Source organism: Sciurus carolinensis, chromosome 2 (genome assembly GCF_902686445.1).
Source record: "Sciurus carolinensis chromosome 2, mSciCar1.2, whole genome shotgun sequence".
In the NCBI taxonomy this organism is placed as follows: Eukaryota; Metazoa; Chordata; class Mammalia; order Rodentia; family Sciuridae; genus Sciurus; species Sciurus carolinensis.
This window is the reverse complement of record NC_062214.1, coordinates 81912771-81926831: the sequence shown is the minus strand read 5'-3', so window position 1 is coordinate 81926831 and position 14061 is coordinate 81912771. Positions and strand designations below refer to the sequence as shown.

General features: G+C 52.3%; 1 protein-coding gene across 4 annotated transcripts in view; it reads left to right on the top strand.

The window, feature by feature from the left end:
- Ccdc33 (coiled-coil domain containing 33) overlaps nt 1-14061 on the top strand; it is a 102634-nt gene that overhangs the window by 85391 nt on the left and 3182 nt on the right. For 2 of the 4 annotated variants that reach the window (XM_047541015.1, XM_047541013.1), the window contains exons 13-16: nt 12700-12862; nt 13164-13255; nt 13445-13576; nt 13665-13758. In XM_047541015.1, coding sequence (XP_047396971.1) covers nt 12700-12862; nt 13164-13255; nt 13445-13576; nt 13665-13758 — 481 coding nt within the window. Of the gene's footprint in view, nt 1-12699; nt 12863-13163; nt 13256-13444; nt 13577-13664; nt 13783-14061 lie in introns of all 4 variants that reach the window. The other 2 variants (XM_047541014.1, XM_047541012.1) reach the window with 1 other exon arrangement.

Below are 14061 nucleotides of genomic sequence, written 5' to 3'. Positions count from 1 at the left end.
TGAGCCTAGGCTGATCTCCCTGGGGCCCACCTGGGCTTCTAGGAACAGGCACAAGTCATTCAAGGGTGCAGCTTCCCCTCCCTCTCAGCATCCCACACCTGTTCTATGTCCAGTGATGGACCCCTGAGTGTGCCCCTCCTGCCTCTTGCCAGAGCAGGCTGGAAGGCAGCCATGTCTGAGGCCTGGCTGAGCTCAGAGGATGCCTCCACGTGGTGCATTATTGATGGGGCCTCTAATTGTACGTTTCCCAAAGTCTACAGGCCTTTGATGAAAAATTCATGGCACGCCCGAGGATGGGAGCAGATTCAATCGATTGGCAGCTCAGCGGGCGCAGGGCTGGGCCCCTCATGGGGAGGGGGTTGGCTGCAAGCGGACTGGGAGGGGGCACGGGTCTGTCAGTGTTGTCTTCCTCCCAGGCTCCTAGCACACACCGCAGGAGGCGGCAGCCCATTTCCCTGGTAGGTAGTTCCAAGGCAAGATCAGAACAGTTTAGGGCCCGCATCTAGTCCACCAACTGGGTGACTGATGCCATCAGAGAGTGTGGCCGGCCCCATGTCAAGTGTCCTCCTCATGTCCCTGGGGGAGGATTAGTCCCTCCAGAGCCTTCCGTAAGCATCACACAGAGCAGGGAATAATGTATTGGGAGCCATTTCCATGTGGCAGGTTCTCTGCTCAGAGCTTTATACCCACAACTTCATGTGGTCTCCCAACAGTTCAATGAGATGGGTGCAGAGAATGCTCCATTTTACAGAGGGGAAGCTGAGGCTCAGAGATGTGTCCAAAGTCCCCAAACCAATTAATAGCAGAGCCCATGGATTTTCCTGCTTTACCAGGCTAGCTCAAATGTGGTTTACAGAGCAGGGTAGGGGTTTTATTCAACTCCTCTGCCCATTCTTATGCTACGAAATCTCACTAAGAGGGGTTAAGGTTGTAGCTCAGTGGTAGAGCGCTTACCTAGCACATGTGAGGCACTGGGTTCGATCCTCAGCATCACATAAAAATAAATAAAATAAAGGTATTGTGTCCATCTACAACTAAAAATATTTGAAAGAAAGAAACCTCTCTAAGAAAAAGTGCACTAAGTGAAAAGTGAGGCCCACAAATGAAAAGAGGCCAGGCCCCTTTGCAACACCGATAGGACAGATGCCCCCATTGGTGGAGAGAGATTCTGACACAGGTAGAGGTGTCCATCTAAGACTATCCAGTCACTTTCCATTGTTGTGCCACCACTGAGGCCCCAGAGAACCCTAAACATTCATTAAACAAGTAACCAAATATTTATGAAGTCTCAGCTCCAGCCAGGCATCTGCTGGCCCCGGATGGGGGCCTATCATGAGAGGCTCAGGGCCGAACTTGCATGGAACAGGCTGACGAGCTCCCCACGCCCTAGGGAGGGGTCTCTGCAACCAGGCTGAGGCAGTTCTGCCTTCCTGACCAAGGCGTTTCTAGGTGGTGGGCTGGCTTGTTTGGGTTTGTTTTCCCTTTGCTTCCCAGAGAGTTCCTTCTAAAAACACCCACCCATGTCTCCGCTGAACTAAAGAGAAAGGAATTTGACCAGACCATCAGGAAGGCAGAGACAGGGAGGCCCTAGGGGCCAGGCGTGGGACCCTGAGTCGTACTGCGCAGCTGCAGAGCAGAAAGTGAGCCCAGTTTGGGATATTGTGGGGGTTCTTGAGAACATGGGCTGCAAAGAGAGGGAAAACTGAGGGGAAGAGGGACAGGGACAGAGAGGGTAAGGCTGAGGGGGAAAGAAAAGAGAATGGGGAAGCAGAGGCACAAGTGGAGATGGAAGGGGAAATGAGTAGGGAGGCTGAGGTGCAGCTGGAGAACAGGCTGGGGGAAGGATCCTGAGACTGGGGCTGGGGGCAGTCAGAAGCCCCAGGTCCTAAAGGGCCACCAGAACTCTCCCCAGCCCTGCCAAGGAATGAGCCTAGCCTGATTTCAGCCACCACCCAGGTGCCCTCTACCCTGGAACAAAGGGGAAGTGGCCCCATGGGCTGTCTGCTTCCAGCTCAGGGCTGAGCTCCGTCACCAGGCAGGCACTTGTTGTAGCAACAGTCCCTGGGGACCATCCCAGTGAACAAGACCGCTAGCAGCAAGGATGGGGGAGCCAGGGGCCCCACCCCCTCTGGCCCCCAAAGCTGATCTGGGCCTGGTTGACAGCCGCTCTGTAAGTCTGCCCCCCCCCAACCCGCCGCCCCCGCCAACTTCTCCTGGGAGATGAGGAGTCTGTTCACCTACAGGCAGGTGTGTAGGGGTGTGTTGCCAGGCAACCACTAGAGGTGTTCCCAGAGCCTGTACAAGTGGGAGGCAAGGAGGCAGAAGACCAAGGCACTGGCTCCTAGATGTACATGGTCACAGGAACCTTCTGCAGGACCCCAGCCCCAACCAAGGCCGCCTGAGCCCATAGTCAGAACCCAGAGAAGGAGAAGAGCAAGACTTCTGGGGAAATCACTTAAAGTGACCCTTGTCTCTTGCTAATTAAGCCCTCACTTTGTCATCTTGGAGGTCTAGCCCCAGATCCCAGTCTGGGCTAGGCTGGGAAGGTGTGCTGAGAGTGCAGACCATGGTGCAGGGCTGTGAGGAAGAGTGGAGGTGGCAGATGGGAGCATTCAAGAGGAAGCAGTTTAGCCTGAGACTACGGGCTTGGGTGATAACAATGTTTTAAATTCAGGACCCTGTTCCCAAAGTATTTCTTCTACTGAGGCAAGAACTCCTGAGCTCAATCCCAGTAGGTGTCAACCCCTAGATACAGACGAGGGCCTCTAGAGTGGCAAGGGCCTCTTTGAAGGTCATCCAACAGCTTGGGGCGGAAGTGATATTAGAACCCAGGTTCTGGACCCCAGCCACTCTTCCCCCACCCCACAGGAAGCAATCAGAGGCATAAACTCTAAGCAGGGGGCATTCTGGTAGGAGGAGACCAGTGGGGGACTCTCTTTGTGGGAGAGAGAGCAGAGTCACTTTGGGGAGAGGTTAGCCCCCTGGAGAGGCCCTATGTACCCCTGGACTGGGGACAAGGACTGGCCCCAAGTCGCTATCAGCAGAGGGAAGACCTGAGTCACATACTAGAGAAGGAGTGATTGATAGCTGAGCTTGGGGTGGTGGGGTGTGAGGGAGGGGCGGGGGGCATCTTCCTGGAGGAGGGGGGTCCAGAGTGGAGCCTTTTAGATTATGCAGGGTCGAGGGAGGCCTAGGGAAATGAGAATGGGAAGCCAGCCTCTTCCAGAAGCCCCACCCCATGATCGCCCCAGCCCCAGCCCCATTGTCCAGGCCTGGTCCAATTAGTCTGCCTGGCTCCTGCAGGGGCCAATTAGACAGGGACTGGGGTCAGCTGCCGGCCAAGGCCCTGCCGCCCCTCGCCCCTTGGAGCTTCACCAAGCCAAGCACAAAAGCTTTCTAGACACCATTTCTGTTGCTGCAGGAAGGGAAAGAACAGAAAAAAGGGAAAATTCATTCCTTTTGTTTCTTTGCTGTAACCTTGGGCCGAACAAAGACGCTACTGCCACCCCCTCCCTGGGAGAGTGGCTTCCATAGAGTAGGGAAACCTGTTTTAAACAGCAATGTGCACAGATTTGTTGTGACTGGGAGGCCCAGCTGATGTTCAAGGGAAATAATTTCATAAGCAGGACCTGGGGTGAGGAGGCCCCTAGTTCTAGAACCTTCTGTGGCTCTTGACTGTTCTCTGTTCAGAAGCAGAGCTCCAGGGCCTGGCACTCCAGGTCCCACTTCCCCAGCTGACCTCACAGACAAGGTCGGACAGACCTGTGTGTTTTTCTGATCCCCGAAAGTCCAGGCCTGTGCTGACTTCCACACCTGGGCTCTGGCCATTCCCACACCTCCAGTCCCACCCAGTCCAGTCAAATCTTACTTCTGCTTCAAGCACCTGGACTCCAGTCCCTCCCCTTCCTTTTGCCTCCTAGTTACACTTTCCTGTGTCCTGGGGCGAGTCCCCACTCTGCTACTGGCAGCTATCTGAGAACAAGGTTTACCCTGCCCAACAGAACTGAGCTTAGTGCAAACTCCGGCTGCCAGACCTTATTGGGGAGGAGGTAGAAGGGAGATTTATAAGAATGGGCCTGGGAAGCTGGGACCACCTTGGAGTGGCAAGTAGAGTAAGGACCCACCAGTACCACACCTCCTCCAGGTTCTCACTCTCCAGTTGAGGTCCCATCCCACAGACCGTCCTGGCCAAACCTCCCCAGCCCTGCTATCTGGAACACAGCCTTTGCCATTGGGCCACACCCTAACTGCCTGATCCAGCTCGGCCTCAGTGTCCCCACCCAACCCAGGGGCTCACAGACCTCCCTTGCCTGCCCTCTGGTGGTGATTAAGTTAAAAGGGAATGGAGGGAAAGAAAGGCTTGGTTACTCCATTCTTTTGTCATATTGTCCCACACTGGGAAGAAAGAGAGCATGGCTGGGTGGACAGTAGCCAAAGACAGAAGGGTCAGGGATCAGGTGGCATCAGCCTGGATGTTCCTCTGGATAAGGGGATTGCTTAGCCACAGTGAGCTTCAACTCTTGGGACAATACTGGTCTCATCTAATCTTTAATCGCAACCCCCATTGAACCCCATGCTTTCCTGGGACAGACCCTTGGGGCTGGGCTCTTGTTCCCAGCTCCTTGATCTTGGGACAAGGTCGGGGTGAGGTCAACATCAATTTGCATAAACTGAACGTTTCCTTTTTGATACCAGGGATTGAACCGAGGGGCACTTAACCACTGATCCACAAACCAGCCTCTTTTAAATTTTAAGACAGAATCTTGCTAAGTTGCTGAGGGCCTCATTAAGTTGCTGAGGCTTGTTTTTAAAAAAAATTTTTTTTAGTTGTCGATGGACCTTTATTTTATTCATTTATTTATATGTGGTCCTGAGAATCAGGACCCAGTACCTCACACATGATAGGCAAGCGCTCTACCACTGAGCCACAACCCCAGCCTGAGGCTGGTTTTGAACTTGCTATTCTCAGATCTCAGCCTCCCCAGCTGCTAGGATTAGAGGTATGCACCACCATGCGTGGCTCCATTTTATTTTAAAGAAATGTGGTTAATTCCATTTATTTTTTTTTTCTCTTTTCACATTTTTATTGGTGCATTATAGTTGTACATAATTATGGAATTTGTTGTTACATATTCATAGTGTGCACAATGTAATAATATAATTTGGCCAATATTAGTCCCCTGCACTTCCCCCTTCCTCCCCACATCCTCACCCTGGTCCCTTCCCTCTATTGATCTCCCTTTGATTTTCATGAAATCCTCTCCCCCGACATCTTTCTTTTCCTTTTTCCTCTCTAGTTTCCACATATGAGAGAAAACATTCAGCCCTTGACCTTCTGAGTCTGGCTTATTTTGCTTAACATAATGATCTCTAGTTCCATCCATTTTCTTGCAAACAATGTAATTTCATTTTTCTTTATGTCTGAATAAAACTCCATTATGTATATACACCACATTTTCTTTATCCACCCATCTGTTGATGGACAGATTAATTCCCTTTAAAGATGTTGGAAAACTTGGTCTATCAAAAGTGGCTTCTTTGACATCCAGAGGGACAAATGAGGGCTGATCTGCCAGGAGCAGCACCCTGGCCAAGGTTTTGCCTGAGAAAAGCAGATAGGTAGACAGGCCCACCCAGGAGCTGGAAAGAAAGTTTGTAGGTGGTGTCCAGCAGATGGGAAATGCCATACTGGGTGGCTCAGGGATGGCTGCTAGCCAGAGGAGGTAAGGTTTCAAAGATAGAAAGGGGCCCAGGAAGCCTGGGCCCAGGGTTCAGTTCTAACGGAAGGTCTAGTTGTGCTGTGCCTGACTACCTTGAAGTTCAAAGATGGAAGTTTATTGTGAAGGGCTTTGTCAAGAGGCCAGGGAAAATGTTCTAGTTATATAACGTAACAAATCACCATCAAAACGTGGTAACTTCATCATTTTTTCTTGTGTCATTACATCTCACAGTATTGTGAGTCAGAAACTAGTCAAGACACAGCAGAAAGGGCTTCTCTCTACTCTAAGTTATTCAGGTCATCAACTGGGGTGACTTACAGGGCAGCACTAGAACAGCTGCGGGCCAGGTACTCAGGGTAGTTGGACTTCCTCACAGCATGGCAGTCTTGGGGCACAGGACTTCTCCCTGGGGAAGAACAGTGTTCTGGGAGGGAGGGGGAAACTGCAAGTCTTCTGCTGACTCCAATAAGCCCCTAAGGCCAGTAATGAAGCAAAGGGGACTTAGACTCCTCCTCTCCATGAGAAGAGTAACAGCATTTTCAGTCACCTTCTGACCACCAGAGAAGAAGGTCCTGTTTTGAGATAGCACAAAGAAAACCCAACTGAAAGGGAGGCAGAGAACTAGGAGGCCTACCTAAAGGAGGAGGCTGAAGAGAGCAGACTAGAGAGCCAGGAGCAGTGGCAGGGGAATTCTGGACAGAGGAAATTCATGGAGAGATAATGGGTACACCACGTGAGCTGGTTTCTCAGGAGCAGAGAGATATCATGAGGAAGTAGAATTATCTCTCTGCCTTGTTTGGAGTCAAGGCCTGGCCAGGCCCAGGGGCAGCACTCTTTCTATCTCTCACTCAAAAAAGCAGCCACCATGAACTCTAAGGGCACCTCTCAGACCTGAGGGAATGGGACGGCTCATGGGCCTGACGGACCTGCCTCCCCTCTCCCAGCAGGTTGCTCACCTAGTAGTAACTTCAGTCCCTGGTGAAAGGAGAAAGTCAAGCGGCATCTCACCTGTCACTTTGAACATGGTAGTTCCAGTACCCCCACACTGGACTCCACGAGACACGCCCTCCACAAATGCCTACAGACCTAAGTACAGTCACAGCTGTGCTCTCGTGAATGAGGCAGTCTTGACCAGATCACCTGGTCTGCCTGCACCAGGACCAGCTCCCTGCTGAAGAAAGTTGAATGGAAATGCCTCCCTTTCAGACTCCTTCCAATCAAAGGAAAAAATAATAATAGTAAGGACCTGGTCAGTAAATAGACATTCAACAAAGGGTATATATGTCATTGAGGCACCCGAGAGCTCCAGAGGTGCCTATCTGGGCTGAGTGTACACAGAGTATATGTGGTTGGTGGATAGAATTGTATCTGGTTTGCAAAGATTTAGGCTCAGGGATCTGCTGCTGCGCAGACTGGAAGAGTTGGGATGACTTTTAGATGGGTCTTATCCCAAACCCCTCCCTTTGATACTCAGCCCTGCAGCTGGTACAGGACAGAGGACCCAGCTGAGGTTCAGGATTCACTGTGTGACCTCAGGCAAATCAGTATACTTCTCTGGTTTCGATGGATGGTTCTTAACAGAAGGCACCCCTTAGAACCTCTCAGATGGGAGTTCCAGGGCAAAAAGTCTGAGAAGGCCAGCTGGACCACCTAGAGAGGGACATATGGGCTGGGGACTGGAGAGTGAGACACCCCCCCACACACACACATTCCTCTGCAACATAAGCTGTGGGACCTGCCTCAGGGGACCTCAAGTCTCAGTTTTGAGACAGACTGAAGCCCAGTATCCATGGGAGGCGGCTGCCCTCTGCCGGCTGCAAAGGCAAAGCACATACAAGTGACCTGAGCCTGCCAGCGTGGATTTGGGGGCCTGGGGACCCAAAAGTTGAGTGGCTGCTCAGGAAAGGGCAAAGAAGGGGAGAGGGCATGTTACCAACCCAGCAAACCCAGTGGCCTGGCACAGCCTCGCCGCCCACCCTCTGCGCCCACTCCGGACTCCTTTAGGAAGCCCTCTGTACCCTGGCTTGGCCACCCTGCTCCGGCCCCCTTTCCTCCTGCCTCTCTGGCCATCAACCCATTTCAAGGACTCCTCCCACCCACTCCAACCCCTCCTTCACACCCGCGATCCTGAAAATCTACTCCCTTCCCCGAGGCTCCAGTTGTACCTCCTGGTGGTCTGTCCTCCCACTTCCTGTCCCTCTACCCCTGTGTACCCTCTGCTGTGCCCAGTCTTTGTGGGCAGCCCCTGCCCCCATCTCCATGCCCACTGCCTCTGCCCAGTGAGAGTCCCATTGTGTCTCACCCTGCACATTGCTCTTGGCCCTCATCTCCCCTGTCTTTCCTTTGTTCTAGGCAGCCAGAAGGGTCTTATCCCACACTGTCTGGCTTAGGCCCTTGGTCAGCCTGCAAGATGGAGACCTGCCCTCTTTGGGCTGCCCTGCTGCTTCTCCAGCTGCATCCACCTCCCCTCCCCACACTCTTCCCTCCAGTAACTCACCTGCTTTGTCCCTCATCACACGTTCCCATGTCCCTGCCTTCGTCATGGTGTTTCTACCTGGGACCCCAACACTCCACAGAACACCCACTCATCCAAGAGCCAGCTCAGGTTGTCACCACCTCCAGGAAACCTCCAGGGCCCCCAGGCTGGAAAAGAGCCTCCTCTAACCCCCTCTGTCATGGATACTTCCTACCATCTTCTCTTAGAGGAGAGGCAAGAGCACTGAAGGCAGGGACATTCTGGTCTCAACTGTGCTCTGGTGGCACAGACCTGGCACTCAGTGGCACTCTCCAAGTGTTGATTGACCTGGTTTATTGGGCTGCTTCTGATGGAGGCTTTATAACTGATTCCCTGTGACCTTGAGCATGCTACTACCCACCTCAGTTTCCTCGTCTGTACGCTGAGGCCATGAGGGTCCTTCTGCTCAACACTGCTGGTAGTGGCCACAGGCATATTTGAAAGCCCCCACTTGGGTGATGGACCTCAGATTGGGCACAATGCTTCTTATTTGGGAGGGAGGGAGCTAAGCATTGCCCCCTTCAAGTTTTTGTAAAAGATAATCCCTACCCTTCCTCCTCAATGGAAACTGGGCTTTCGATCCTGTAAAAGGGGAGTCATCACGTGATCATACTTTCTGTACCCAGTGCCCAGGGCTATTGTAAGAATAATTTTTAAAAAATCATTGGTGGTGCACAACTGTAATCCTAGTGGCTTGGGAGGCTGAGGCAGGAGGAGCACGAGATCAGAGCCAGCCTCAGGAATTTAGCAAGACCCTGAGCAACTCAGTGAGACCCTATCTCTAAATAAATACAAAAAAAAAAAAACAACAACAACAACAACAAAAGGGCCGGGGATGTGGCTCAGTGGTTAAACGCCCCTGGGTTCAATCCCTAGTACAAAAAAAAAATTTTTTTAAATCATTCAGAAAGTGTTCAGGAAAGGGAGTTACAGCTGTCAGGCACCTGGAAGCTCATTCACCTCATGCCCCCTCACTCTAGAGTAACCTTGAGGGGGGTGATTTTCCCATCCAAGGCTCAGAGGACAGCTGCCACCCTTCCAGAGCCAAAGAAGTAGTGCCAGTGTGGCAAAGGCTGTTGGTGCTCAGTGGCAGTGGAACAACTCAAACTGGGGCCTCTGCCATCTGTCCTCTCAGCAAGCTCTGAGGGTGTGGGGGTCCTGGTCATGGGGGTGTCAGTGGTGAGAAGGTGCAGTGGGTGCTCCAGGATCAGGCTTGATGGCTTTGGAGTCATTGGCCCCAGAGATTGTGCCAGCCCAGAGAGAAGTCTCCCCTCCCACAACAGACTGGGGAAGAGAGGGAGCATGCAGCTGGCAGGCAGGACCACAAGGAGAATCTGGGACGTGGTGTCCTGTGTGATCTCAAGGCTGGGCTGTGACGCAGAGCATGACCCTGAAGAACCCTGAAGGAGCTGGAGAGAGAGGTCAGGGCTGCCCTGCAGGCTGTGGCCTCACAACCCAGCTGTGCTGCCTAAGATCTCCTGCTCAGCTCAAGAGGAAGGACCAAGCAGAGACAGAGGAGCCAGGGCCAAGGGGCCACTCCACTCCCCTGTGGAGCAGCCAGGCTGGGGTGGGACGGGGGCCTGTGGAGGAGGATGGGGCCAGCCTTCAGGGTTGGAGACCCACCAAACCCATTGCCCCTCCTGCAGCAGGCTCCATCTGGCTGAGTGAGAGCCACCCCGCGCCAGAAACCCAGCTCAACCTCTGTCACTTCCTTCCTTGCTCTGGGTCTCAACTTTATTCATCTGTCAAGGGGATGTTAATTATTACAGAGCTCTGCTTACCAAACCCCCGCCTTCACCCCAGACTCTGGAGTTGGAGAACAGTGGGCTCTTAGAGAGAATGCATCCCTGAATTAATCAGACTCAAGGGGTGGGCCAAGAGACTGGCAGCCCTTCTCCCGGACTCCTCCATATGTGTACTCACACACACACACACACACACACACACGCACGCACACACATACACACATGTATGCACCCAAGTTCTGGGTGGGTATCATTCATGTTCTTTTCTCTCTCTTCCTTTTTTTTTTTTTTTTTTTTTTTTTTTTGTACCAGGGATTGAACCCAGGGGCACTTAATTACTGAACCACTTCCCCAGTCCATTTTTTTTTTTAATTTATTTAGAGACAGGGTCTCACTGAGTTGCTCAGGGCCTCACTAGGTTGCTGAGGCTGGCTTTGACCTCAAGATCCTCCTGCCTCAGCCTCCCAAGTCATTAGGATTACAGGTGTGCACCACCACGACAGGCTCCCTCATGATCTTTTCATTTCACAATAGAGTGTAACCATCTCTGAGTTTGCACAATTAATTTTAGGTCATTCTTTGTAACTACTGCCTGTAGGGCAGCAAGCATCCTTGAATAATGTGTGTGTGTGTGTGTGTGTGTGTGTGTGTGTGTATGTGTATGTGTGTAAGAGAAAACCCTAGAATTCTATTTGTGATTGCCCAGAGCAGACATGTTAAGAGGTTAAACCAGGCCTGGAAAAGAATGGAGGAGAGCAATTTCTTTTGCTGAAATGTGATGGGCTTTCTCCAGCCAATGTACTGGATCTCAAAACCCCTGTCAGTCATGAGCTGCCATAAAGAAGACTTAGATCTCAGCAGAGGAGTGGATAAAGGAGGTCAGGGCAGCAAGAGGGAAGAGGAATGGGTCTGACTAATGCATCCATTAGAACAAAAATGAATTGGGATGAGAACAATACCTCCAAATTAGATGTGGCTGGACAGAAACCCAGGCAGGGGCTTCACACACCGACTCCAAGCCTCACAGCAACCCCAGGTATCTCCTACATGAGGACTCTCAGGCTCAGAAGTTCTGAGCTACACAACCTGACAGTAGCCATACTGGGCTTCCAATCTGGACCTGGCCACAAAGTTCATCTGTGTGTGGTCCCTGGGCTGAGTATCTGGGTAAACATGCTGACTGGGGACACCAGATGGGCAGATCTGGAGAAGCCAAGACCTGGTATTCAGCAGGGGCAGGTGCAAGGGACTGATACTAGTTAGAGAGAGTCCAGCCAGAAAGCTAGACAGTGGCAGGTGACAAGTGGTGTCTTATGATCCCCTGTGTCTGAGGACTCCTCCCCCAGAAGCCAGTGGCCCCCTTGTAGCAGGTGGAAGGCAGTGGCTGGGAAGCCAGGCCACATCCCCAAGCAGCATGGGGCCCAGGTGGGAATTTGGGATGGTCTGCTTCTTGGGGGTTTGGGAGCCTGCTGGGTCCATAAGCCCCACCCCTGAGGCAAGGCCCCAGCTTCAGAAAACCCACAGGCCACAGGGCTGCACAAACTCCCAGGCAAGCTCACCTCCCTGCCCCATCTTCCCTCCCCACCCCAGCTCTGCATCCTCTATCCGGATATTTCTGACTTTTTGCATTGGATCCCCCTTTTAAATATTGTGCTGCTTAGGTTTAAGAAACTCCATAATTTTTAAAATAAATAACAGTAAGTAGTTTCTGATTATAAAGCAAATGCATATAAATATACTTTATTAAATTTTCCTTTGCATATATGGGCAGACTTGAAAAGATAAAAAAAATAATTCTTGTTGATAGCCTGATTTTATCACTTCTCATTATAGCATGAAGTATTCATGGGTGGGAGCCTGTCGGTGGGGTTGCACCGTGCTTACAGACAGACTCAAGTGCCAGAAGGCCTGGATTTCAGATGCTGGTTCAGCTGTGCACTTGTTTTACCACTGAGCAGGTTATTTACCTCTTTTAGCCTTGGTTTCCTTATCTGTAAAATGTTAACAGTACCTGCCCTTATAGGCTTGCATGAGGGAGGCCACGTAAAACACCTAGAAGGAGACCTGGAACATAGTAGATGCTCAATGAACATCAGATATGAGGATCATTGTTATTTCTAACCTCATAACTGTGTCTGCTTCCTGGCCCCAATATTGCACCCCACATCTTGTAGCTGGATTTTGACCTCGACCCTGAGACCTTATCTGAGTCTTGTAGGCCTACCTTGTGTCCCTTCCTGACTGCTGGGCTGGTTGGGGGGCTGGTATCAGAATCAGCTCCCAAGTAGCACTTAGTGGGATTTCTAAGAGGCTCTTCCCTGGGGTCAGTGACATAAGGGGAAAAGAAGAGAGAGAAGGCAAAGGAGTGGTTATTATTTGGCCAGCCTCTGGAATCATAGCCCTGATCCTTTCAAGCCTGTTGCCCATTGGCTTTCTCATCTGGTGTCTGAGTCCTGGGTTTCCCTCTGAGTTGGCATCACAGGAATCAAGTGGTCCTTGGGAAAGTACATTAGTGCAGCAGTCCTCATGCAGCCAGGAAGGATTGGGAACAAGTCATAACCAGCCCTCAAGAGAGATGCTAAAACTTGGGGTCACAGGTTGGGGCTCATGTGGCTCCTGGGCCTTTAAAGTGCCCCACTGACTCCCAAATAAAGGCATATATGTGAGGTGGAAGCTTCCATGGGGCTGGAGACTCAGCTCTAGGCTCTGGGATCCACAGGAGATGAACAACTACCGGCGGGCCATGCAGAAGATGGCACAGGACATCCTGTTGCTGCGGAAACAGGCCAGCACCTTGGAGTGGGAAAACCGGATGCTGAGAAGCCACCTGACCCAGCAGGAAGTAGAAGAGGGGCAGAGCAAAGATGAGGTCTCAAACCTGGGTGAGGATGTACAGGCCACTAAAGGCATCCAGAATCCTGTCTGGGCCAAGGCTCTGGGTTGGAGACAGGGTGCTGGAGAACTTTTCCCAGATATGCATGCAGGTGGACTTGAACTAGCAGGACCCTGCCACACACACACTCCACCCACAGACACTCACATGGTCCCTGCCCAGTGGTCCTCTCAGGGGTGGGAAATGGAGCATCCAGTCCTGTCAAAAGCCCCACAGCTGGGGCAGGCCCACATTGTGCTGATCCACGCTGGGAGAAGCTCCGCCCTGAGCCAGCTCCCTGCCCATCCCAGCGATGTCCATGAAGGAGAAGCTGCTACTGAAGGAGTTGGACATGAGGAAGTTGAGGGACAAGGTGCAGCATCTGCAGAATGAGCTGATCCGGGTGAGCTGGGGCTTCTGGAGCCGAGGGGAAGGGAGCTGGATGGGCAGTGCTGAGAGAAGTGTCTAGGGCAGAAGATGGCGTTGAGGGCACAGTGACCCGCCTATAGAGGATTCAGCAGGGGGCTGAGTGGACCCTCTCAGCCAAGAGTGACTCCCGAGCACCCTTTCTCTCCCTTCCCTCCCCTCACAGAAAAATGATCGAGAGAAGGAGCTGCTCCTCCTGTGCCAGGCTCGGCAGCCCCAGGATGCGCAGCTGAAGCCGTACCAGGACAAGTTGACAAAGATGAAGGCGCTGGAGGAGACTGTGCGGCACCAGGAGAAGGCAGGTGCAGGGGTTGCCAGCTGGGGGCCTTCGGATGGGAAGGTGTGGCACCCCCAGGCTAGCCCAGCCTCGGTGCTTTGCCTGCCAGGTGATCCAGAAGATGGAGCAGGTACTAGAGGACAGGCTACGGGAGAGAAAAGAACCCCCGCCACCCAACAAGCTGCAGGGGAAACCCAACGTTGGTGGGTCTGCGCCCCTAAGTGGATGTGAGTGAATTGACTCCCCAGATTTTGCCCCAAGCCTGGAGGCTCCTCCTTCCAAGTTCCCTCAGCTCAAGGAGAATCTGCGAAGAGAGGCCATGCTCAGTTATGCCTACGGGCCTGAGATACCCAGGAGGAAGCTGCTCCCCTCTCTGGCGCTGAGCACTTCCAGAATGCCCCAAGCTACTTCCTCCTGCCAGGGAGCTTCTTAGGACAAGATAGGACACTGTATGAGCCAGGCCAAAACCATGCCCGCCCTCAGTGGGAATAGCCCTGCGCACTAGG